The sequence below is a fragment of the Drosophila miranda genome, chromosome 2 (genome assembly GCF_003369915.1).
Source record: "Drosophila miranda strain MSH22 chromosome 2, D.miranda_PacBio2.1, whole genome shotgun sequence".
Lineage (NCBI taxonomy): Eukaryota > Metazoa > Arthropoda > Insecta > Diptera > Drosophilidae > Drosophila > Drosophila miranda.
In genome coordinates this window covers 3,820,676-3,844,439 of record NC_046675.1, presented here as the reverse complement: position 1 = coordinate 3,844,439, position 23,764 = coordinate 3,820,676, and the positions used below count along the sequence as shown (strand labels likewise).

Sequence of the window (23,764 nt, the reverse complement as noted above, 5' to 3'; positions counted from 1 at the left end):
GGAGGAGTTCAGAGGAGGGGCTGGCGGAGCTGGCTGCGCGTGTTCGTATTTTGTATGTGTTTTCCCTTGGATAAACTGCATATTACTTATGCAGGATGATTTACTGGGACGCGTGACAGATTTACAAGTTGCATTTACTGCATTAATTTATCATAAATATTGTTTTGGTTGCCTCACCATAAGCCCTAAAGAGCTTGGATTCCGAATAGATGGGAGACGGGCGATCCCCAAGTTCAATAAGAGGAGGATCATCACACCTTGGACGGGCTGTCACATCGAGGAAACAATTACCGCATGGCACATGCTGGCATTTCCTGCCCCAGCCAGCCTCTAATTGCACTTGATGTGTATTTATAAAAACTTTATTCATTTGGCGACACATTTTCGCCGTTTTCTCTGGCCATAATGATTATGAGGCGTTGACACAAATATCGCATGCAGGCGACTCGTGTGCAGTCGAGGCAACATGAATGTTTGCCATTTAATTAAGATACGATTCGATACTGTTGAATATAATGCTTTTATGACTCTTTAATGCATTCTCTAAATATTACATGAATTTCAATTTAAATAATTTTGGCCTCCTCGAAATTAGTCAGCAGAAACGGGCCCCGAAATTTGTATATTTATACATATATGTATATCTTTCATCGAAATTGCAATTGCCTGGCGGCAGTCGCCAACTGAGCACACTCAAAATACAATAAAAAGAAGGAGAAACGTATTCCGAATCTATTGTGTTATAAAGCAAAGTATCGTTTGGGCAAATCAGCGAGAGGCAGAACCGAATCCCGCACGACCCGAAAAGACATTGTCTCTGCGGCTGTGTTTCGGCATGGCATGGCATGTTGCATTTTTATGTGCCATGAAATTAATTTACGATTACGACAATTTAAATTTTTAAAATCACACTAAAAATATGTTAACAACCCGCCATCTCCGCCGTCGCATTGTCGTCCCAAACGAAAGTGTTAAAAAGCCTGAGGAGGAGACAGACCTCCTCCAACTGTGGCCCGGGATTTATGTATGGCTTTTGTGGGTTTTTGGGGGACGGAACGATGTTCAATATCGAAGTGTTGACTTGAGTTTATGTTTCATATTTTTTGTCTGAAGTCATTTAATTTCTATAAACAGACAGGGCAAGTCAATGGTTCTAGGGGTTGCTCTGGGTCGCATCTGAGTACGACGCTGATGATGATGTGGCACTGACGTTTATGTGCGGCACTGTCGCAGGCAAAGGCGGAACGGAACTCGTTCACGGCTTATTTGGCAGCTCTTTCTGGGTTGCTGTGAACAACATGTTTTAAGTGCCTGTTACTTTATGAGCTTATTAAAAAGGAAGTTCTCTGTTGTTTTCGGGTTTATTAGGCCAAAAAACTGGCCCATAAATTGTCCTTCAATGGCCAACGGAAGAAGCTCAGGTGTGCCAAGCGACAAGAAAGTGCACTTAACTTAGACCTAACACCAAGCAAGCACGAACATTAATCAATTTTAACATTAATTTTGATTCAAAATTCCTCTTCTTTTATGCAACTATTATTAGACATCAAAACTATCCACACAATTGGCTGCGTAATCAGGCATGCAGGCCCCGGCTCTTCCAACTGAATTCCACTCGGGGGCCTGTCATTACCTTCTATAGCAGGGATTTGGCCAGTGTCTGATTTGAAAATTATTTATTCATGGCAATCAGAGCAGGCAGCAGTAGAGGAAAGGCAATTGTGTTCCATTTCTCTTAATATTGCTCTCGTCAAATAAACAAATCAAATCATGGTGTTAAGGCAAATGATGGATTGACATCAGCCAACTCACTCACACACACACAGATCTTTCTGGTATAGAGGTGTACACTGACAAAAAAAAATGTCTTAAAATTTGTCAAAATCAAGAGAAGAAATCTTCAAAATCAGTGGCTTTCCAATGGGTGAAGAATATTTGCAACTTAAGATATGATTTTAAGGAATTCTCATTGAATAAGACTCATTAAACTCTACCATAAGGTTCATCAATTGTTGCTAGAGGATGGTAATAGAATTTTCCCTCCCTTAAGGTAGATTTAGGACAGCTCTATTCGGCTCGTAGTGCTCTTATCTTTTAGGTTCTCTGGCTGGTGCTTGCAAGGAACTGTCTTTCTTTCATCATATCTATCTATCAATCCTTTACTTTGTTTTGACTCGACTTGGAAGAATTGACTTTTGAACTGCAGTAAAGGATCACTGGAGCCATTTCGAGCCTCAGGATGGCAGATCCGTCCCTAACTCTTACACTTTGTTGTTCTGTCTCTTGTTGGCCTTAGTTTTCGCACAGTGTAGGTGCACGGCGGACGGACTCAGTTAGTCAGCCAGCAAGCCAAACATTGAGAATGCTACAAATCCAAAAAATCCTGTCCGGGTGGCAACAATGCCAGCAAGGGCGCGGCTCGCTCTCGAGTAGCAAAAGCAACCGAGGAACAATTTTTGCAGCATGTCCTGGATGTTTGTCCTTGGCGGAGGGGCCGTGCCAGGCGCTGCTTTTGTTGCCGCAGTGCCTTTAAAATTCGTTTGGTTCCGTTCCCTTCTTGCTCTGCTTGGCCTTTTTTGCGAGCGCACTTTATTTTTATTTTCCACATTTTTTGTGAGACCCGACCTGACTTGGCACAGAAAGAACAAAGCGAAAACATACTCGTACAGCGGTGTACAGAGGGGGGGGGGCGAATGCTCGAAAACATTCATAAAATATGCATTATGCAATCTAAGCTCGTGTGAGCGTTGCTAAATATTTCATGCATGTGTATTGTACAGCACACTCACACACTCGCGAATGGTGGTATTGTGTGGTTTATGATTTTGTTTTGCCGCTGAATATATTTATAATCATTAATATCCCCAACACAAAGGCAAATATCGAAATTAACAAATTTCTTTATGCCCGAAAATATTCCACGCTCCACCGAAGACAAATGGCCGGAGCCGCAACAAACAAAATAAAAAACAGAATATGCCAAAATATATAAAGCTGGCAGAAATTCCCAAATAATAAAAACATTAAATACAGTTTTAAATAACATGTGCCGTTTAACACATTGAGCCGCTGCGCATTTATTCCATTTTTAATGCCCTTTCCGTCCGACTCTGCGCATAAATTTCATCTTAAATTGCGCGCGCAGACCCACAGAACAGAACAGAACAGAGCAGAGCAGAGCAGAGCAGAACAGCAGCCAAGAGGAAAAGGAAAAGCCTTCCATTCCCCTTTAGGCTTTTTGGTTGGGAAAAGCGAACGCCGCCCACTTAGCGCCGCAATGAATGCTGCCGCCTTGGGTGGCTCCCTCTCTTCCACTGTGACTGTCTCTGTCTCTCCGAATTTCTCCCTTTCTCTCCCTCTGATTTTAGTAAGAATCTCTGCCAATTAGCATTTGTGTGTGTGTGTGTGCTGGGATTATTACGGTGGCCACTCGGCGTTCCGCTTAGTTTAATTTGATTTGCCTAAGCAGGCAGCTTTGGATCTTAATTTCTGTATTTCGAAACTATTAAATTATGGCCAAAACGATGTGCTCTTTGATCTGTATGCCAAGAGTCGGCGGGAAATAATGTCTTTATATAAACAGATTGGTGGCAGTACATATACTTTTATTACTGGCCGGACCAATCCACGTCTCTTTGTTCTGTTCTGGGGTCTGGGGTCTGCGGTCTGGCCTGCTGTCTGTGCGCCTCGTTTACGGTCTTTTAATGAGAATTATGTGACTTTAATTTATGTCTCAATTTTGCGCATATTAAAATCTTTATTTTGTGATTCAACTTTCAAGATTTGGCATGCTGGTGGGGAAATTTTAAATATAAATATAATATTTTGAATAAATAAATTCGATTAGTTATCTGAGAACCTAAACTAAAACCATTGTGGCACAATCCTGAGTGATCTTGACAATAAAAATTATGATTTCTGCTCTTTTAAACCTTCTGAATTTCTGGGAACGTTACTAACCTCTGGTACTAATCTACCATTTGATATATTCTTATCCAAAAAAATGTCTAAAATTGTAGTTAAATATTATTCCAATAATTACTCAAAAAGTAACCAAAAATATCCTATCCTATACCTAACAAGCATGCATACCATATAAAAAATCCCAAACATTCATATCTTAAATTTCTTGTATCATCTATGCATCTAATGCATATGATGATATGCATATCTGATGCACACTTTTAATTGTTTAGCCAAAAGAGAAGAGTCGGTGCGGTGCTGGTGGGGTGGGGTGGCTGGCAAAAGGCAATTGTTATGGCTAATGACTGCAGCTTTCAAAGTGTATATTTTAATCGCTACACATAGTGTCATGCGGGCATATCGTCCTGTTCTGGCCAGAGAATGTCCTGCTGGACAACAAGGGCGGCGCTCCAATACAAATTCAGGCCACCCCCTGCTCAGCTCCTCGACCTTCCCATACAATTCTCACCCTCAGCATCACCCATACAGAGGCATGCTCAGAGCTCTGTGTAGAGCAGACTTAATATCTAAAGCAATTTACAGTTATGAAAATAAGAGACATATCCGCAAAACGACAAGCACAGTAGTTTGCCACCGCCACCGCAACGACAGAAGGAGCAGAGTGGTGTGGCAGGGGGAAGGGTCCAGCAGCATCAACAACAACAACAAAGAAGAGGACGAACAAGAGGAGGCGGAGGAGGGGTGGGGACGGAACCGAGAAGAGAAACTTCTGCTAACGAAGTAAGTACCCTAGAGGACACTTAAGCGTGCGACCCAGCCCAGCCCAACTTGTGACGGGCGTCATAATGTCGCCAACATTTTTCGAAATTACACACAAATGACAAAATAAAAGGTGCAAAAAGTCTGCAAAGGGACCAAAAAGCAAAAAGCTGCAGGGGAAATCCCGAAACCCGCATATATAGTGTATCCCACTCTTGCCCTTGCTCTTCTGTTGAGTGAAAGACTGCCATCTCTCTCGCTCTCCCTCTCTCTCTGTCTCTCTGTTGAGTGAGTGCGTTCTCTCTGGCGGCCATGTTGAAAACGTCAAAGAGCAATTCCTGAATGTTGAGTGAGACTCGAATTTCTCATTGGCTGCACAGAAAGGGGCGTGTTCAGAGAGACCTTCGTTGCGCAGTGAGTGAGAAGAGAAATCGAGAGAGAGAGAGAGTAATGGTGAGTGTGTGGTAGGAGGAGGGTGGGCGGGGAGTGGAGTGAAGCTACGCGTTAAATTGTGGCTGCCGAAATGAGGGTTAAATCGCGTGCATAATTTAGCAGTTCATTTCATTCATTTGAGTGCAAGTGCTGCTCAGAGAATGTGTCGCCGTCTAAACGCTCTTTCTGTGTCTCTCGGAGCGACAGCGGGAGTGGCAGTGTGGGTGCGGTGTGGGTGGATGGGTGGTTGGGTGGTTGTCTTTTTTGAGTTCGGGCGCTGGCGCAGTGGCGACGACGTTGCAAATATCTACTGCCGTTTACCGCTACAATGACAAGCATTTATGGCAATTAACACTTTAGCTGTTTATACGCTGATGCTGCTGTTCTGCTGGTGGAGCAGTGACAGCGGAAAAGCTGCTTCAGCCATTGCCCATTGCCTTCGCTTCCGCTTCCGCTTCCTCTCTTTGTTGTTCTTGTTGCTGTTTCCGTTGTGCACGCTTAATCGTGTCAGCCATTAGAGGCACCAGACCCAGACCCAGACCCAGACCTAGATCCACTTCATTTGCCTAAAATCTAATTGCATTCTCCATGCAAATCACGTTCACTACTTCGCGAGTTTTTCCATCGCTCTCTCTTTCTCTTCCTCTGTCTCTCTCTTGCCTGTTCGTGTTCTTATTCTTGCTGGCCAATTCCGTTTCCGCTTTTGCGTTTAGTGCAAATTCAATATCCTGCATAATTAATTTGCAATTAGCACGTTTCTGTTTTTGTTTTCATTTCACCAGCATCGCCGCTGCTCTTCGGCTCTTCACCTCTTCAGCTGTCCAGCTCTCCGGCTGTACTGGTCTTCTGGTTGGCCTATGGGCGGTACATATAGCCATTGAAATTTTCTAATTACGTGCACAAGCTGAATGCAAACTAGTTTCAGCCATGCTCCCGCGCCTGGCCTGGCCTGGCCCCTCTGGACACTTGGCTGGCTCTGGCTCCGGCTCCGGCTCTGGCCGCCGGCATTTCGGCCCGGAACACGTGCGTTGAATGTCGATGATGGCCTGCGAAATGGGTTGGCATATGAAATGAGCTGCAAATTGATGGAGGAATTAGCGCAGCATATTTAATTTGTGGCAACAACAACACGGCTCGCTTGAATGAGTGTTTGCACGCCCGTGCACCCTCCCGATGCCGAGGGATGGTGTCCTAATGGGCTTTTAGGTGCACATTTTTAATGCAGACTTAGCACAGATTCGAAGGATTATAGGATCGACAGGTGTCGAGATAAATGTCACGAGTACATCTGTGGAGAGAGTCGAAAGTCACATTTCATTTTGTATATCGTAAATAACCAATTCGAACAAAATTTAACAAAAAAATATTGCGTCGAAAATGCTTAGACTGCGGCGACTGCGACGCACCCAACGGCAACGGTTTTATGGGGGGCTCGAGGAGGAGCGAATGTGCTGGATCTGCCTGGAAAGTGACGGGGAGCCGCCGCAGCGTTTGGACTGGCTGCATCCGTGCCGCTGCCGCGGCAGCAACAAGTGGGTGCACCGCAGCTGCCTGAATCGCTGGATCGATGAGACACAGCTCCTACATCCGAATCGGCCGATCGCGTGCTCCCAGTGCCTCACAGAGTACCTCATCGTGGACACGCCGCTCTGCCGATTCGATGCGCTCCTGCTTCGGATCGACGAGGTATACGGGATACTGTGTCCCAGCGTGGCGGTGGGCACACTTTCGGCCACCCTCTACTTCTCGGCCATGACCTTTGGGGCCCTGACGGTGATACAGGTCATTGGCTACCGCAAGAGCCTGGCGCTACTAAACGAGGAGACCACGCTCCTGATTATCGTCCTGCCGATGATTCCTGCGGGGCTTCTGCTGCTTCGCAATGTCAAATTGGATGAATACTTGTTGCGCCTCCTACGCATCTTCCGCAGACGTCGCGTGTCGCCAGAGAATCTGGATGAGGGCGGCGAGCTGCTGCCTGGGGCCCCGCTCGACGACAGCTACTTCGATGATCTGCCCCTGGATCCTCCGGCCATGGGTTTAGACTTTCAGGACCCCGACTTGGCCGTCTTTCACCATGAGACACTCCGCAGACCCTCTGCCAGCTTCATCGTGGCCCTCAGTCTGCCCAGCGTTTCCGTGTTCCTGGGAAACACCTTGTACGCGAAGGTAGACGACAGACTCCTGGGCATCATCCTCGGCGCCATAACGTTTTTGGGCATCAAGGGAATGGCCTCAGCCTATTTACGGCATTCCCACGTGCAACGTGTGCGGGGTCGCTACGTGATGGATTATAATAGTGAGCGGCACTGATCGAAATCGAGAGTGTTTAATTATAAGTGTGCAACAACACATCGGCAACAGTTTAGGCCGTTATGGTAACACAAAAATTAATTTGGTGTATTTATTAGGAAAATCCGAACTAACTATTATTGTCAAGTCTTTTGGGATCCCTGTTTTAGCTCTAAGTTGATGACAATTAATGCCTAAAGAATGAAAGTATTTCGCACAGGTCCTCTAAGGACGAAAGGTATTGAGGTTTAGGCATAGATAGAAAGAAAAACCATGTGAAAAGACGGCAGGATGAGAGAAATATATGAATATATGATGAACCATGAATTACTAAAGATAATCATTATGTTTTAAAGAGGCTTCTCTTCCCTTCCATTATTACCATTATCAAAACTCATACTTCGAAATATTCGTAAGCCAATACGAGTCACAGAATGACTGAATCGAAACCAAACTAATGAATTATTCAAAATTGAGCTTAGCGAAAAAGCGATTTGCCAGCAAAATTGGATAATGAGTTTAGTCGGCAATCCAGCAGCTGTCTGCTCTCCTCCGCTCCTGCGCTCCGCTCCGTTCTACCCAGCTGGCTGACTAATTTATGTATTAACTTTGAACGCTCATTAGTTTAATTAGTCAAACAAATTAACGTGGGGGCTTACGGCAAGTGGAGTGCAAACAACAAAATGGCCGAATAAACAGAGCGAGGCGAAGAGAGGCGTTGTCCTGGGAGGAGGAGGAGGAGGAGGAGGATGAGGGGGAGTGTGTCGAGGTCTCCACTCGAGGCGAGGCCGTACCGCTCGCACTTCATTAAATATACAAATACAGCGGACAATGGCACACACATACGTATGCACATGGGTTTAGGGCGGCAAAATTGACAGTGCAGAAATAAATTGAGAATAATTCAATTAACGCATAATTATGCAGATGGCCGCGCACTTGTAGTTTTAATTGCATTTGTCGCGAGGTCAGCGGCTTTTCGATCTGCCCATCGATTTGCTCGCCCCTCCTCTCCTGCCCTGAAGTACAGTATTTGCCTTTTAATTAGTTGTAAATCTTGCGCAGCCTGTTGAGAGCCAAAGAATGGTGGGCGGGGGAGAGGGAGGTGGAACTGCCGCCATTGCATGCACTATTTATTTTAACAAGAGCTGCTCATTTAATACTTATTTTCACTAATTAAATGGAAGAGTAAGTAAATCAGAGCAGAAGAGAGAGAGAGAGGGCGAGACAGAACCCAGAGAGAATGAGGGGGAGCGAGAGAGCATCACACATGCGACAGCCAGAGCAATTTTCCGCTTTTCCGCAGCGTAAAAAGTTTGATGTCTATGTAAACAGCGGCTTTTGTGTGGGGACGGAACGGCATACATATGTACACATATATATGTACGTGTGTGTGTGTGCGTCTGGCGAGCTGCCAATTTTCCTGCCCCACTCACACACACACACACAGCAGCCATGTATTGGCGTACATATGTATGTGTATGCGTGTGTGCACATACTAACGTATTCCGTATAGTACGTCGGGGCTGTTTGAGCGCACTTAAATAATGAATAATGACGAGACAAGCAATTAAAATAATTTGCGGTTTTACCGTGCGTATGCGCATCATTTAATTTTGCATCTAAAAGAGTTAAGCACTTACCCACACTGAGAGAAATCAGCAAAAAGAAGTCCGCATAGTAGAGAGTGAAATTAGGTAGAATTAATTTCGATTTCAAAATAATCGAAATATGAAAATATTCAATATAAATATGGAATAAATTTGTTTTAAATAAATAAATTAAATTTAAATATTTTCATAAGAATGTGAAAACACTTTCTTTGTAAAATTTCCAATTGCGGGGGAAATCTATGACATTTTCAGGTATTTTTTTCTCTGTGTAAAGAGCGAATGATGACAAGAGATTATTCTCTCAGCGATCTCTTTTCTTTCCAAATCCACAGGCATTCTGTACATAGTCTTGTGCATGTATTAATGTACATACATACATACATACATATCCTCGTAAGTCCTCCCATCAATGGGGGCCAATTAAAATGAGTGGCTGCCGCTTTGGATTGGTGCTGGTGGCGGCGGCGGCGGCGGGCATCTTAAAACTAATTAAAACGAAAAACGGCATAACAAGCTGCTCATTAAGTATCTCGTTCCCGTTCTCCCACTCGTTCTGCGGTTAATTATAGAAGAGCGGGGCCGTGCAGTGCTAACGAGTGACGAGGCGCACAATAAAACGAGCAGAAAAAGCTAGAAGAAGACGATGCTGATGGAGGGGATAGAGGAGATAGAGGAGAGGATCTAGCTGCCCCCCTCGCCACATTGACTTCCCTTTCCGCTTTCTATCTCCGCTGCCCACCCATCCAAATCTCCATCTTCGCTCTGCTGCCGTTGGAGTTCATTAAGCAGCATCCTCCAGTCCGGTCCGGTCCGCCCTGCGTCCACTTAACGATGTCACTTATACGCCCCATTGTGCGCTCAAACCCAGCCTCGGTCCAGCCAGGCCAGGGCAGGCAGCGGGGAGAGCAGAAAGTAGAGAGGAGCAGAGCAAAAGAGCCTATCCGCCTTCGGACACCCTTAACCCTCACTCACCCCGCACTGAAGGCCACTGCTGCGATGCGTATAAACCGCAAATTGGATGCGATATTAAATCGTCTGTGCCAAAGCGCATATAAATTTTTGGTTCAATTTAAAAGAATCTTTTGCCGAGAGCGAGCAAGCGCAGAGAGAGAGTGAGAGTGAGAAAGAGAGAGAGAGAGAGGGTAAAGAGAGAGACCCAAGTAGAGTGCAGCAATAGTTTGTCTACCGTCTCCCTCGAGCACTTGCGAGTTTTACATAGAAAGAAGTGTCGTCAAGTCAAGTGGCAAGAGGGGGGGAAGCGGGGTGACCAGATCCAACAATGGTCAGCTCTGAGTAGCCTTTAAGATGATTTACGAGAGAGAAAACGAAAGGAAAAAAGCAAATAAATAAACCAACTAATTAGCAACATAATTAGAGAAGCATGCAAATTCTAAAATTCAATTAAGCTGAAGAAAATCTGGCAGAGCAGTGTACCCTCTGCCCCCATCCTGCATCCACCATTCTCCATCCTCCATCCATCCGCTGCCATAAAGGCACAAAGCATTCATGCATATATGACTAGGAACCACCCAGGCATAAGCGACCAGAGGAAGGAAAAGGAAACCACTCGCAACATCGCAACAGAGGAGGGAAAGCAAATAAAATATAAAAAAGTTGGGGATCCATTTCGGAAGCAGCCGAGCGCATAAACAAACAAATTTTGCGCTAAATAATTTGACAATTACTCACATCCTCACATCCAGAGGGACCCCAGATACACCCACACACGCCTTTGTTCTCCTCGGGCTTACAGCTATTACAGTTGAGTGAAGAACTATGTAAAACAGAGAGCCGAAAGACAACCTCTTGCTCTTCCTCTTCCCCTTCCTCTCTTACTCTCTTCCAATTACGGCTCTCTCTCGCTCTGCGGCTCTGGCTTGCTGTGGCTTAGACTCGGAACAGACCATTACATTTGCTAACGAGTGCAAGGCAAATTAAATCATTAGATGCTAGTAGAGATTAGGACATGACCGCCCTCCCGCACGGAAAAGGAGGAGTCAAACCCACTCAAAATGTCCCAGGAACCACTCAACTCTGGCAAATGGGGGCGTGTAGTGCCGCCAGAGAGAGAGAGCTACAGAGAGACAGACAGAGAGAGAGGGAGAGAGAGAGGCACTGTGCTGTGCACTCGAAATAGCCCACCACCAACCGACAAACAGATTTGTGTGTGCTTCCCCATTTAGCAGTTGACTTGCCACAGGGACACTCAACGGAAGCAGGGCAGCGTCGCATCTGCTGGATTATCAACCCGACACCCGAGCAACCCTCATTACGCTCCCGGCTCTCGCCCCGTGCAGTGTGAATCGTCGTCGTACCCGGATTACGCTCAGGATAAGCGGATAGCATCGCCAGATATTTTGTGAGATACGCGCCGGCATCAGTGGACAGTCGATTGGCTGCCATCAAGCGGACAAGACACACATCGCGCAACACCGCAGTGAACCAGCCGTGCCACCCGTGCCACCCGTGCCCCGTGCAGTGTTTTTGAACAGTGTATCGCAAGTAACAGCAAGTGTATTGAGAAACGAAACCCGTCATCCAACATGGTCATGTTGCAGTCGCCGGCGCAAAAGGCCAGCAGCGACAATCAGCCCACGGCCGTCGGTGGCCTGATGAGTCCCAACTCCAATCCGGATTCGCCCAAGTCGAATACCTCGCCGGAGCTGGGGAACGTGGATGCAGGTGCAGGCGGTGGAACAGCCACTTCTACGCCTCCAAAGATACCCAAGTTTATCATCAGCAGCGCCAGTGGACAGCAGGCGGCGGCCAAGCAGCAGGAGCAGGAGCTGCGCTTCTCCATCGAGCGACTCAAGCAGATGAGCAGCGAGTCCGGCAGCCTGATCAGCCGCCTCAGCCCCTCGCAGGAGGACTGTCCGTCCGACAAGGACAAGACCAACAACAACAACAACAACAGCCTGACAAACCACAACAACAACAGCATCAATGGGAACCAATCGCGTCTATCGCAATCCCCGCCAGTATCAGGAACACCCAACGTTGTGATCAACACCAACTTCTCCTCGCCCGCTCAACAGCGAAAGCTGCTTGAACTGAGTGCCGTGCGGCAGTTGGCGCGCCCCGAGCCACTGCAGCATCCACACGCGGCCCTGCTGCAACAGCATCCGCATCTGCTGCAGAATCCACAGTTCCTGGCCGCGGCCGCGGCCCAGCAGCATATGCACCACCATCATCACCATCACCTCCACCAGCAGCACCAGCCTCATCCGCACTCGCATCCGCATCAGCATCCACATCCGGCTGCAGCTGGAGTGTTCCATCTGCGGGCACCCAGTGCCACTAGCAGCACCACTGCCCCGCCCTCGCCAGCCACATCGCCTCTGTCGCCGCCCACATCTCCAGCCACACATTCCGAGCAGCCGAAGAGCTCTCCCATCGCAGCACCAGCCAATCCTCCCGCACATTCCGCCCAGCCACAACCACAACCAGCCCAGATCCTCTTAAGCAGCGGTCCGCAGCCGGTGAGTCCCTTGTCCGCCAGCGACATGGATTTGGAGCGCATTAAGCTGGTGGCTGCTGTGGCCGCTCGCTCCAGCCAGGCCCCAGCCCCGAGCACATCTGCGGCAGCCTCCAGCTCCACTTCCAACTCCGTCTCGCCGGCTGGCCGGGATCTGAGCGACTACGGCTTCCGAATACAGCTGGGCGGACTGGCGGCCGCGGCGGCAGCTGCGGCGGCCACCTCACGACAGATAGCGGCCGCTAATTATGCGCGCAGCGACACCAGCGAAGAGCTCAATGTGGATGGAAACGACGAGGACAGCAACGATGGATCCCACAGCACGCCGTCGGTAAGTGTTCGAGGGGGGGGTGGAGAAACACATTTGAATCTTTGTTTAAAGAGGCACAGAACCTGCTTGAATTCAGATCTTGTTTTTAGTTCCATTTAAGGGATAACAATAAACTTCAGACAAGATTTATATCTTAAGAATCTTATTTGAGTTTGAAATTAATTGAGATTGCTATAACACTTAGAGAAAAATGAATAAAAATGAATAGTGCGGTCTATATGGAAGATACTTTGAAATAAAATAGATATGAAAATATTTAAAATATATTTAATTTAAAAATGAAATATAACTATCTTAAATATATGGTCAAATATTTTTATATCAATGTCAAAGTGTAAGTCTGGGTGCAAATATTTTTGAATAAATTTTTTAATCTTCTCTGGGTACATCTAAAGATGTAATAAATTGAGGAGGTTTTTGTTCTTATCATCATATGGCTTATACTTTTCCAGTACCTAACTTAACTATATATTTCTCATGTTTTACAGGTCTGCCCCGTTGATCTGACGCGTTCCGTGACCACAAGTGCCACACCAAATGCAAACTCCGCTTCTACCAGTGCCTCCAGTGATCGTGAGGCGGCCACCAAGCGCCTGGCTTTCTCTGTGGAGAACATACTGGATCCCAACAAGTTCACTGGCAACAAAATGCCCGCCTCTGGCCATCCCTTCGGGCATCCACGGCAATGGAGCTACGATCGCGATGAGGAGATGCACGAGCGTTTAGACGATGATCAAAGCGAGGATATGTCTGGTGAGTGTCTTATCCTATAAGTCATATATTTAAACTGGGATTGTGTTCACACTCGATAAATTGCAAATCACTGAGGAAGCTAAGTAATCGTTAACAGATTTGATTGAAATCAATTGGAATTCAGGGCACATCAGCTAGCAACTCGATCCCTCGAGTGTCGCTGGGAATCCGTACGTATACATATGTACACACGTATGTATATCTGCCATATAGAGAGAGCAGCACAGACAGACACAGAAAAAACGAGAGGAAACCACCTGCAAACAGTTGGGTTTTGCTCTTCCTTTGAAAAAGTTCGTTCTGCCTCTGGATGGGGTAGCGACCCCATGTGGGTGGTGGCATGTTATATTTATACTGCTGCTTGTATCGTTTTTAGGTATGTTTTGATTTTGAATTTGCCTTTGCCTTTGCCGGCCCCACTCCCACACATCTCTGCCATTTCATCAGGAGGGCACCACCATTTTGAAGCACTGGAGATTTTTGTGTTGCCTGCTTTCAGGCGCAAGTCACGTACCATGTGCGCTCTGTGGGGGTGTGTGCTTGTGCTGCCCATGAAGGCATTTATATTTTGCGTATATTCAATGGAAAACAAAAGCACATATACCGGAACAGGCAGCTAAAATGAACAAAAAATCAGGAGGTGCACACAAACTTGTTTAGACCAGAAAGGATATGCTCTCATATCCAATAAGGATTTTCAATAGAATTGCTTTTAATTGATTGATTGATGTTTTAATTGGGGAAAAGCCATTGCTTTCTGGAAAAGTTACATTTCCTTTTTTGCCCACGCCCCGCCCCGCCCCACTCACTCTCCCGCTCACTCTCTCCTTCCAATGTTTGTCTTGCTGCGGATCAGGTTCCGGGGTTTCCAATGCCTTTTTTCGGCTGCCTCTTTCCTTCGGTTTCTGGCTAAAAATTTTTGATGAAAATTAATTGATTTTCATGCTCGGCTTGCCGCAAAGAAATTGCTCAAATAAAAATTTGCAAATTTGATTGAAATTGTTGTGGAATGGGGGTTGGCGGGTGCTAAGCTTTTGCCAAAGCGCCAAAAAACGGGAAAAAGAAAAGTCGCTGGATATGGGTTGGGGGTTGATGGAGCTTAAGCTCAAGTTTTGAAATTGACGGAGCGGTTTGTGTGGATCTGATTATGAAACGGTGGCCTGAATCGTTGACTTAATTGGTAATGGCTTGTGGTTATATTCGTATAATGGAGAAAAATAATTGAATTCCATGCGAAAGTTGAGAGAAAGAGTGGTCGATCGACATGTTTGGGCTTCCCTTACTCCATTCCCTGTGATCTCCTTTGAAGCCCGTTTTGGCTGTTTGACTTTAGCCAACATTGGAACGGGTCAATATACATACTATGTATGTATGTATGTATGTATATAGTAGTCTGCCAATTAATTCACTCACTTCAAAGTGCCATTCACACAGCAGCACACGCACTCACTCACACTCATTTGATGGGACCCTTCGTTAAGCGCTTATGTACGGAAATTATAGCACACAGAAAATGGCGCACACCAGCATCAACAGCAGCAGCAGCAGCTCCACCACCAACAACCTCATTATCAACGACACATTATCGGCCATTGCTGGTTGTCCTGTTGTCCTGCTGTCCGTTGTCGGCTTTTGCTGTTTGTGCATTTGTGTTTGTGTTAATAAAACACAATTAACTTCATCAATGGCGGGCCCTCCGAGGGCTCCGCTCCGAACATAACTGCTAATAAAAGCGGCTGAAACGACCCCAGCCAGGAAGTGGCGTAAATAGAGAAGAGGCTCTGCTCTGCTCTGCTCTGCTTGTAGGTAAACATACGAATGGAGGGAAATATAGACAGGCAGACAGCCAAGGCAAACTGGGCAGACAGACAGGCAGACACAGGAAAGGCAGGGCAGGGCAGGCCAGGGGAGAATTTACGGACGATAATGATGTTGGAAATAATTATGTTGCTCCGCCATGGCTCTGTTGCTGCCAGTTTACAGTCAACCCCGGACTTTGCGTTCTATCTGTGTGTCTGTTTGTCTGTGTGTCTGTGTGCACATCACGCATACGCACTGTTTGCGGGCTTGTATTCAACGACTGTTGGTTGGTTGGTTGGTTGGTTGGTGTTGGTGTTGCTGTAGTCATTAATTAGCAAGGTACTTAATTACCGCACATTCATTAGGCGCTTCAATGGCCGCTGTCGCACATCCCCCTGCCTTGCCCTGATTTTATGGCCTATTGGGAGGAGGTGCTAATGCGACTCTGCTTCTCTCGCTTCGGCGTAAGATTAGCGTAATTATGCGGCCTTTTGTCATTGCGACTAATTAGATTTTATGGCACATTCAGCTCCCCCTACCGCCATCTCTCCCTCTCGCTTACCAAATGCAGCAGCAGCAGCGCTGGTTAATATTTCATAAATATTACGCATACTCATACGAGACGGCATGCAGGTCTCCAAGGAGACATTCATTCCGTTTTAGGCGCAGGAGCGGTGCGGTAGCAGGCCGAGTAATTTGCATTTCATTTAAATTGCAAAACAAAAGTGAAGCATAAAACTAACACAAACACAAACTAGGCGATAACTGAGAGAGCAACAAAAATAACACGACTGCCGTGTAGATACGGATACGGATACGGATGCATACGAGTGAGTGTTGCCTGCATAATCCAGATAGCCAGACCAGACCAGACCAGCGTCGAAAATGCGCCCCAAAAGTCATATGAAAAAACATGCGATGCGATAACTAAGTAAGTTGCTAAGAGGGGGAAAATCCGTCAGCAGGGGGCAGGGGACAACCCGGGCTCTGTGCCAACATTTAAATGTGGGCGGGCATGGCCTGGCAGCAACCCCCGACACACACAAAAATGTAAAATGGCTGCGAGAAACTTTTATTCTTTTTCAGCAGCACTCCATTTGGCGCGCTCTCTCTTTCTCTCTGTCGCTGTCTCGCTCTTGTGAATGGGGTGGTGGGGGGGCATGCATATGTATTAGTGTTCGCACTCGGGGGAGCACTCTCTCTCTCTCTCTCCCCATCTGTATGCGTGTTTCTGTCGAAGGAAGGCTGTGCCGTAGCTCCATTTTAAGCGACAATTTTGGAGAGCCTGGCGTGGTTGGAGCTCGCTTTTACGAGTATTTTCCGTCCATCAGCAACTCATTTATTATTTTATGAAAATGGCAAAATGAGACGACAAATGCTCCCAGGGGTCGCATTGGCCAGACGGGATGCGATTACAATGATTGCCACTGCCACAAAGAACTTCCAAATTTGTAAGCCATTTTCTGGGGGGTGGTGGGTAAATTATGCGCCAGTTTGTGGTAATTAACACTCGGATTTCATAATTAAGTTTAAATTGTATGGCTGTAACGCCATCTCTCCTCTCCATCTTTCCATCTCTCCATCTCTCCACTCTCCACTCTCCATGTGTCTGCTCCAAAATTGCTCCATCGAGCATTCTGTCTGGGCATATGAGCCTTTGTCTCTCCCTCTGTCTGCCCCACCATATCATCAAAATTGCTTATGAAGTGCTTCTGGCCATAATTATAATTAACTGCAGTCATTTTGGAAATGGCAGATAAGCAGAGTCCACACGATTGTGGAATGTAATGATGATCAGCCCTTTATGGGGGCCATCGACTAAACGATGTTGTAAGTCCCATAAAATATACGGCCCATGACTCCAAGGGACTCGAAGTGTTTTTGTTGTTGTAGAAACTTTGAATCATTCTTGGCCAAAGTTAAGACTTGGCTCTCAATTACATCCCCACACAAACCATCACAAGCCCCTACCAGATTCTGGCTTACTTGCCGTAAATATGCATAATCCTTTCAGTATAATTAAACGTAGCTCTCACAGTCAGCTGTAAATATTGAACTTTTGCCTGTCTGGCCAAATGGCTCTCCTTCATGCCCTCTCCCTGCCAGACATTACGCATTCGCCATGTTGCAACGTTCAGTTGAATGGCCATCGTAATTAGGCGCACTCTCCCTCTCTTGATCTGTCTCCCCTCCCCGCTCGCTTGCGGTTGCAACGCTTATTAACCAGCTGTGGCCAGGATGTAGCTCCCCTTTCGACTTTTCCGCGTGTCTGTTTGCCAGCGCATTAAGCCTCCCGTCCGACTGCCAGCTAGTCGGCTGGCTCCCCTTTCGTTCTGTGTGTTTTTGATGCTGGTAATTCAATTGACTCAAACCAATTGTGGTCAGGGCCAGTCGTCGACTCACATCACATTCGGTTAGGTATTGATGAGGCAGCCGGACGATAGGGCAGTCTGGCAGAGCATCTAATGTGCCATTAATGCATATCAAAGTGGCTGCAAACACTCCACAGCCCATTACCAGCGGTAATGGGGATCCGCCCTCGTCTGTCTGTCGCTGGCCGCTGAAAATTCGTTAAATATTAAATGAAGCGTTCACGTAAATTTTCGGTTTAATTGGCGCACTGTCTGTGATGCTGTGGTGCGCTTTTAGGCGCATCTGCATCCGCTCCCCTCTCCGCGCACCACTGCCTAATTTCATGCAAACATGGCCAATCATGTTGGCCAATTACCGGGGCAGGGCCATGCATATTCCATGCAGACGAAAAAACATCTTTGATGGAGGGTTGACACTTTTCTCGACCCTTTTTGTCGCCTGACTTGCTCAAGGGTTTGCCTCAATCGCTTTTCTCCCGCAGCGAAATTTGTTAACAAGCAAAGTTTTAATGGCCTTAAGCGCGGTTCGGGGTTGGGGTTGGGCACGGGTATTCGGTTTCTTAAAGATCTGCTGCATCTGCTGTAAAGGCAAGAGATTCCGCAACAGATACATATACGGTGATACGGCAGAGCTAGTTGGTCAGTGGGGTTGCGGGAGCTTCCTTAATTGAATTTTGATTGCCGAATCGATTGCAATCAACTCCGATCCAATCCCAAGCCTCTGCCCGGTCCATCAGCCACTCACATGTGCGCCGAAAAATTCCAATTAATCCAACAATGATGCGGCGGTGGTGGTGGATCCGAGGTGATTGATTTCATTTCCGTTTGCCAATCCTGGACACTGGCCCTTGATGGATGGCCACTCGCTGGCCGGGCCGGCCTGTTGACTTATGCAAAAATTATCATCCGCTCTTTATCTCTCGTTCTGTCTTGCAGCTCAGGATCTTAATGACATGGATCAGGATGATATGTGCGATGATGGGAGCGACATTGATGATCCCAGCAGCGAGACGGACTCAAAAAAGGGCGGCAGCCGCAACGGCGATGGCAAGTCTGGAGGCGGCGGTGGCAGCGGAGGCGGTGGCGGCTCCAAGCCTCGCCGAGCCCGCACCGCCTTCACCTATGAGCAGCTCGTGTCGCTGGAGAACAAGTTCAAAACCACCCGGTACTTGAGCGTCTGCGAGCGGCTGAACCTTGCCCTCAGCTTGAGCTTGACTGAGACACAGGTGAGAATCGCTTCCGTTCCCTATAAACGATATATTTTGTGCAGATCCACATGTAAAGCATTTCGTTTTCGTTGTAATTTTGTTCTCAGGTGAAAATTTGGTTCCAGAACCGCCGCACCAAGTGGAAGAAACAGAATCCTGGAATGGATGTCAACAGTCCGACCATTCCGCCACCAGCGGGCGGCTCCTATGGACCCGGTGCCTATGCCAGCAGCCTGCTCTACCCGCATGCCGTGCCATACCCACCCTACGGCCCCTACTTCCACCCCCTGGGCGCCCACCATCTGAGCCATTCGCACTCATAAAATTGCAAGATGCAACAGCGATTGTTGCAGCTATTCGAAAAGCGAGGGAAGCCTCCCGAAGGAACCCGCACCGCCCCCAGTGGGGGGGCAAACAGATGAATTGTAAATGTCGAACTGCTTTAAGTGTGTGCTTAGTACTATCCCTGGTTTGTGTTATTTCCATGCATTAAGTTGTGCCTGTACATAGTTCGTGTAAAAATACTATACTTATATATGCATACGGTATGATATGCTAGCGCTTAGAGAACCTCGAATGCCATATCTAGAATTAAACCATAATATTAACACTGTAGCGTTTAAGTGGCAAGCAAAATCAAAAAGAGAGCAAACCAAAAATTGCATAAATGTCAAGTGAAAAATAAACATTTTAAAAATAACCAAAGCGTATCCTTAAATCAGATTGCCGAATATCCATTGTACGCACGAGGGTGCGAGGGAAAAACAATTTATCGCAGAGCCGCACACAGACACAGACACGGACACGGACCCGGGCAGGAGTCGGCTCCGTGTGTGGCAGAGGCGTGTGAAATGACAGGACAACAATGCTAAGTCAAGTGTAAAATTTTAAATTTGCTTCTCATTTGCTATGAGCGGCTCAAGCACTCACACGCACCCAAACACTCAGTCACTCACTCACTCACCTCACCAGGCGAACGAGCGCCCGGCTATTCAATTATGTGGCAAACGAATGCGAATACGAAATTTCTTAATCCGATTTGTGTGATACAATGCCGAGAGTCCGGAGCCGGAGCCGGGGCCAGATCTTTAGCTGGGCGTGCGAGAGGTTGTCAAAACAGTGACAAGCAAATGAATAAATTCACGCACGCACACCTCTCTCCTGCAAACACACACAGACCCATTGATATTATAATCGCCAGGAGCGGGCCAGGACCGCCACTGCCTGGCCAGGTCTGAGCCAAGATGCGTATAATTGAAACAGAAATCCATGCATGGCCGATGCCAGCTCGATGCGGATTGACTGCGCGAGTGCCGCTGACAGCGACGGCGGCAGCGATGCACAAAGACTGAGAACTGCCAAACGGATGGCCGGGCAAAGCCCTTTATATCTATTGCCATAGCCGAAAAGTACTCTCTCCTGCATCCTGGACTTCTTTCTGGTTGTGTTACTCTGAATTTCTTTTGGTTCCCCACTGCATTTGCTCGCTAAATAATTTATGAAAAATTTTGCTTTTACATTTGTTTAAAGCTTTTGCTTAAGTACTTTGCAATTAGTCGCCCAAATCCTATTTGCAACGAGCACTAGCACCCACACATGCATGCATATATGTATGCAAACTCGCGTGTGTGTATCTGTGAATAAGTTGGTGTGCGTTAATTTCTGTAAATGTAAGTCGCTAAATTATTCAGCTGCAGACATGTGAGCAAATGCTGCTGCACGCCATTCAAACGGAAGCACATAAGAGAGCCCCTGCCACACAGTGGGTGGAAAGGGGCTGAGAGGAAGCTTGTTTAATTTGCATAAAATTAAATGCTAATTTTAGTTGCATACACATTTTGGCCCAGGTAAGTTTTCGATGAGGGGGGCAGCGGTACGACAGGTGAGTGTGAATAAGAATTCCCTTGAGCATTGCAGAATCGCAATGAAATCGAAAATGTAGTGTTCGAATATGCCAAAATATTTAAGCTTAAATTATGCTGTAATTACAATAATTACACTTTGAGAAAAGAGCCATAAATTATTATATTTATGCTCGTCCGTTTACGTATTATAAGTACTAAAAAATGGAATATAGGGATTAAAGATTAAAGATAGATGTTGATACATGGATAGATAGCATTGAGGGGATAGATAGTCGCAGGAAAACCCGATATACTACAAGGATTTTGTAAAACTATATTGTATATATTGTTTTTGTATATATAGAATTGTGGGGATAGATATTCGTAGAACTATCCGATATACTATAAGGATTTTGTAAACATATATTGTATATTCTTCTATTTACCTGTATCTCTCAATCCCTTATATCACAGAGATTAAAAATGATCTTTGTTTCACCTTTCCAACTAAATATAAAATCACTTGATATTTGATATTTGCCAAGGAGATGACTAAAGAGTCAAAGTAAAACTTCGATTGGTAGAAGTAAAAAACTGTTGTTAAAATATCAGATTATCGAAAGTCTCAATAGTTTCTGACATAAAATCGAATGTTTTTCAATCATTCACGCAATGAGCTTTCTTCTTTTGGTGTAAAATTCGGTTCTTCTTGAAGCATAATCATTAGATTAGAGTTAACCCAAGCCTGTAAATACAATTTACTGACACTTAGGAAATGTCTCCACTCCACTCTCGCTCCCACGCTAACCCTGCCAGGGGCGTTCGGAAAGTGGGGTTCAAATCAAATGTAACTCAAGTGGGTTCACTTTTCCGGCCCAAGAGATAAACCCTCTTGCTGCACGCCCCTGTACCATACCAATACACAAATCAGTGAAACGATAAGTTAACGGGGGGCAGGACACCGTTAAGCTACCCTTAACAAAGCCCAACGCCTTGACTCAAATCCAAGACAATTGCTTTCCAATCCCGTCTGTATGGCCACTAGCTGGAAGTGGGGGAAAACCGGAAAATTGTTGGAAAATCAAGGCGCGACATTCACGCAATTAAGATGTTTCCACTCCCTGCCTCTGCCTCTGCCTCTGCATAATCCGAGCTGAGTTTTAGCGAATTTGAATTCGATTTCGGATGCCTGTTTTAGTGGGCTTCCTGGGTGGTTTCCTTTCTGGTCTACGCTCCGCACGAGGGAGCGCTCCTTCTTATGCGCCTGAATTGCTCCAGATTACGCATACATCACATCATCATCATCGTTTCGAGTGTATTTTTGTTTGTTTGTGTGTGTGTGTGTGTGTGTGGTGTGAGCCACATTTAATCTGCACCATTGACTCTGCTGCAAAAGACTCTGCGTCTGTCCGACCCACCCTTCCATGCCACTGCCACTGTCATCCTCCCCCAGTGCTGGTTGGTGCTAGTAAATTTTATGCGAATATTTAGTTTGTCTTCTTTATCAGTGCGGCTTTATCGAAAACTTATTGTGTTTGTTTAATTGAATTTGGATTGCTGCTCGACGGCGACAATTTCGCGTCTGAGTGCGCTCCAAAACCCCCTGCCGAAGTAGAGATAAATGGAAAGCTGCAGAAACAGACCCCGAAGAGCCCCGACTAAGGACTGTGGGCTGGGGGGTGAGAGTGGGGACTGCGAACGACAGTCGCTTGAGCAGCCAAGCTGGATGTCTAATTGTGAGTGGTAGATAAAGTCGCGACTTAGTTTAGTTCATTTAGTCTGCCATTTGCTAGTGCCTCCAGCAGCACACAGCGCGCTGCACCCTATCCGATGGCAATTAAAATTTAATAAGTATGCCACGCCCACTCGGATGCATACACATGCGGGCTGGGCACATATAAATTATGGCCAGAAGTTGACATAAACAAGCTCCCAAGAGTCCTTTTGCCAAAGTTATATGACAGATTTGCGCAGGGCATTTTTGATGAAGAGTCCGAGGGGGCGGCGAGCGGGTGGGCCAGGGGGAGCGGCCGGATACGCTAAAGTGTCGCCAGGGAACGGGTCCTGCACATGTGTCTTGAGCCAGACCCGCTCGCCGGGGTGGGTTTTCCTTCGCCTTTGTTGTTTTCCAAGCGAATCACATTTTGATGATTGTCAATGTGACTTTAATGCCATTTTTCAACTTGACACACGCCGCGGCGGGGCAAGAGCCAACGAACACTGCCACAGCCGGAACACTAGCCAGTAGTCAGTAGCCGGAGCCGGAGCCTGGGCACGTGCAAAAGGGCTGAGACAGAGACACTGATCGTAATGCTGACATCTGTGGATTAAATTGCAATTTGTGCTCATGTAATATTGAAGCTGAGCAGCTTCCGAGCGAGCTACAGCTCTGGCAGTAAGTGTTACGGGTTTTTATTTTTTTACCATTGCTTGCCCCGGAACTTAACCGAACTCTGAGCTGTGAGCTGCAACTGGTTCTACTTCTGTGTTTTCCAGGGCTATTAATATTTGAAATTGCGCATGGGCAATAAAATTCTAAACTACCTTTGTGCTGAAAATTATATGTCGATTCTTATGGTCGATTAACGGCGGAACACTGACAAATAGGAATAGAAAGGAGTTAGGAAATAGGAGCATTTTGGAATCAACTATAACATATTGGAAACTAATTTTAGTTTTCATTGCAGGTTCCGCCCCGTTTGACACGCCTCTCATCCGAAAGTCTAATAGTGTTAAAATATATATTTAATATATATTTGTTTGGAATTAAGTATCAGAATAAAATCTACTAAACCAGGCCTACACCATTTTATCGCAGAGTGTAATTTAATGAAAGGAAAACCATATAGGTACTAGTGTTATGTATATATAGTATTCCTGTGTTCTATGTATAGTGTAACTTTGTGTCGAATAAAGTAAGATAATCTCATTTGGAAGACCTTAAATGGTAACTCATTTGAA

At 46.3% G+C, this 23,764-nt stretch overlaps 2 protein-coding genes across 2 annotated transcripts; both read left to right on the top strand.

Moving 5' to 3' along the window:
• The first annotated feature begins 6,409 nt into the window (after positions 1-6,409).
• LOC108154023 (E3 ubiquitin-protein ligase MARCH5-like) lies at positions 6,410-7,727 on the top strand. Its single transcript, XM_017284116.2, has one exon. It carries the CDS (start codon positions 6,493-6,495, stop codon positions 7,426-7,428), a length of 936 nt encoding a protein of 311 aa, XP_017139605.1. The 5' UTR covers positions 6,410-6,492; the 3' UTR covers positions 7,429-7,727.
• Positions 7,728-11,225: 3,498 nt separating this feature from the next.
• LOC108157762 (homeobox protein slou) lies at positions 11,226-19,633 on the top strand. The gene is made up of 4 exons (XM_017289945.2): positions 11,226-12,826; positions 13,315-13,579; positions 18,688-18,977; positions 19,067-19,633. Exons 1-4 carry the CDS (start codon positions 11,564-11,566, stop codon positions 19,280-19,282), a joined length of 2,034 nt encoding a protein of 677 aa, XP_017145434.1. The 5' UTR covers positions 11,226-11,563; the 3' UTR covers positions 19,283-19,633.
• The last annotated feature ends 4,131 nt before the right edge of the window (positions 19,634-23,764 follow it).

What these genes read in the sequence shown, in the direction of transcription:
- LOC108154023 (XM_017284116.2), top strand. Translation starts at nt 6,493, where the DNA reads ATGCTTAGACTGCGGCGACTGCGACGCACCCAACGGCAACGGTTTTAT.
- LOC108157762 (XM_017289945.2), top strand. Translation starts at nt 11,564, where the DNA reads ATGGTCATGTTGCAGTCGCCGGCGCAAAAGGCCAGCAGCGACAATCAG. An exon ending in GATCCCACAGCACGCCGTCG is followed by an intron (nt 12,827 to 13,314) that starts GTAAGTGTTCGA and finishes CATGTTTTACAG; the next exon opens with GTCTGCCCCGTTGATCTGAC. An exon ending in TGAGCTTGACTGAGACACAG is followed by an intron (nt 18,978 to 19,066) that starts GTGAGAATCGCT and finishes TTTTGTTCTCAG; the next exon opens with GTGAAAATTTGGTTCCAGAA.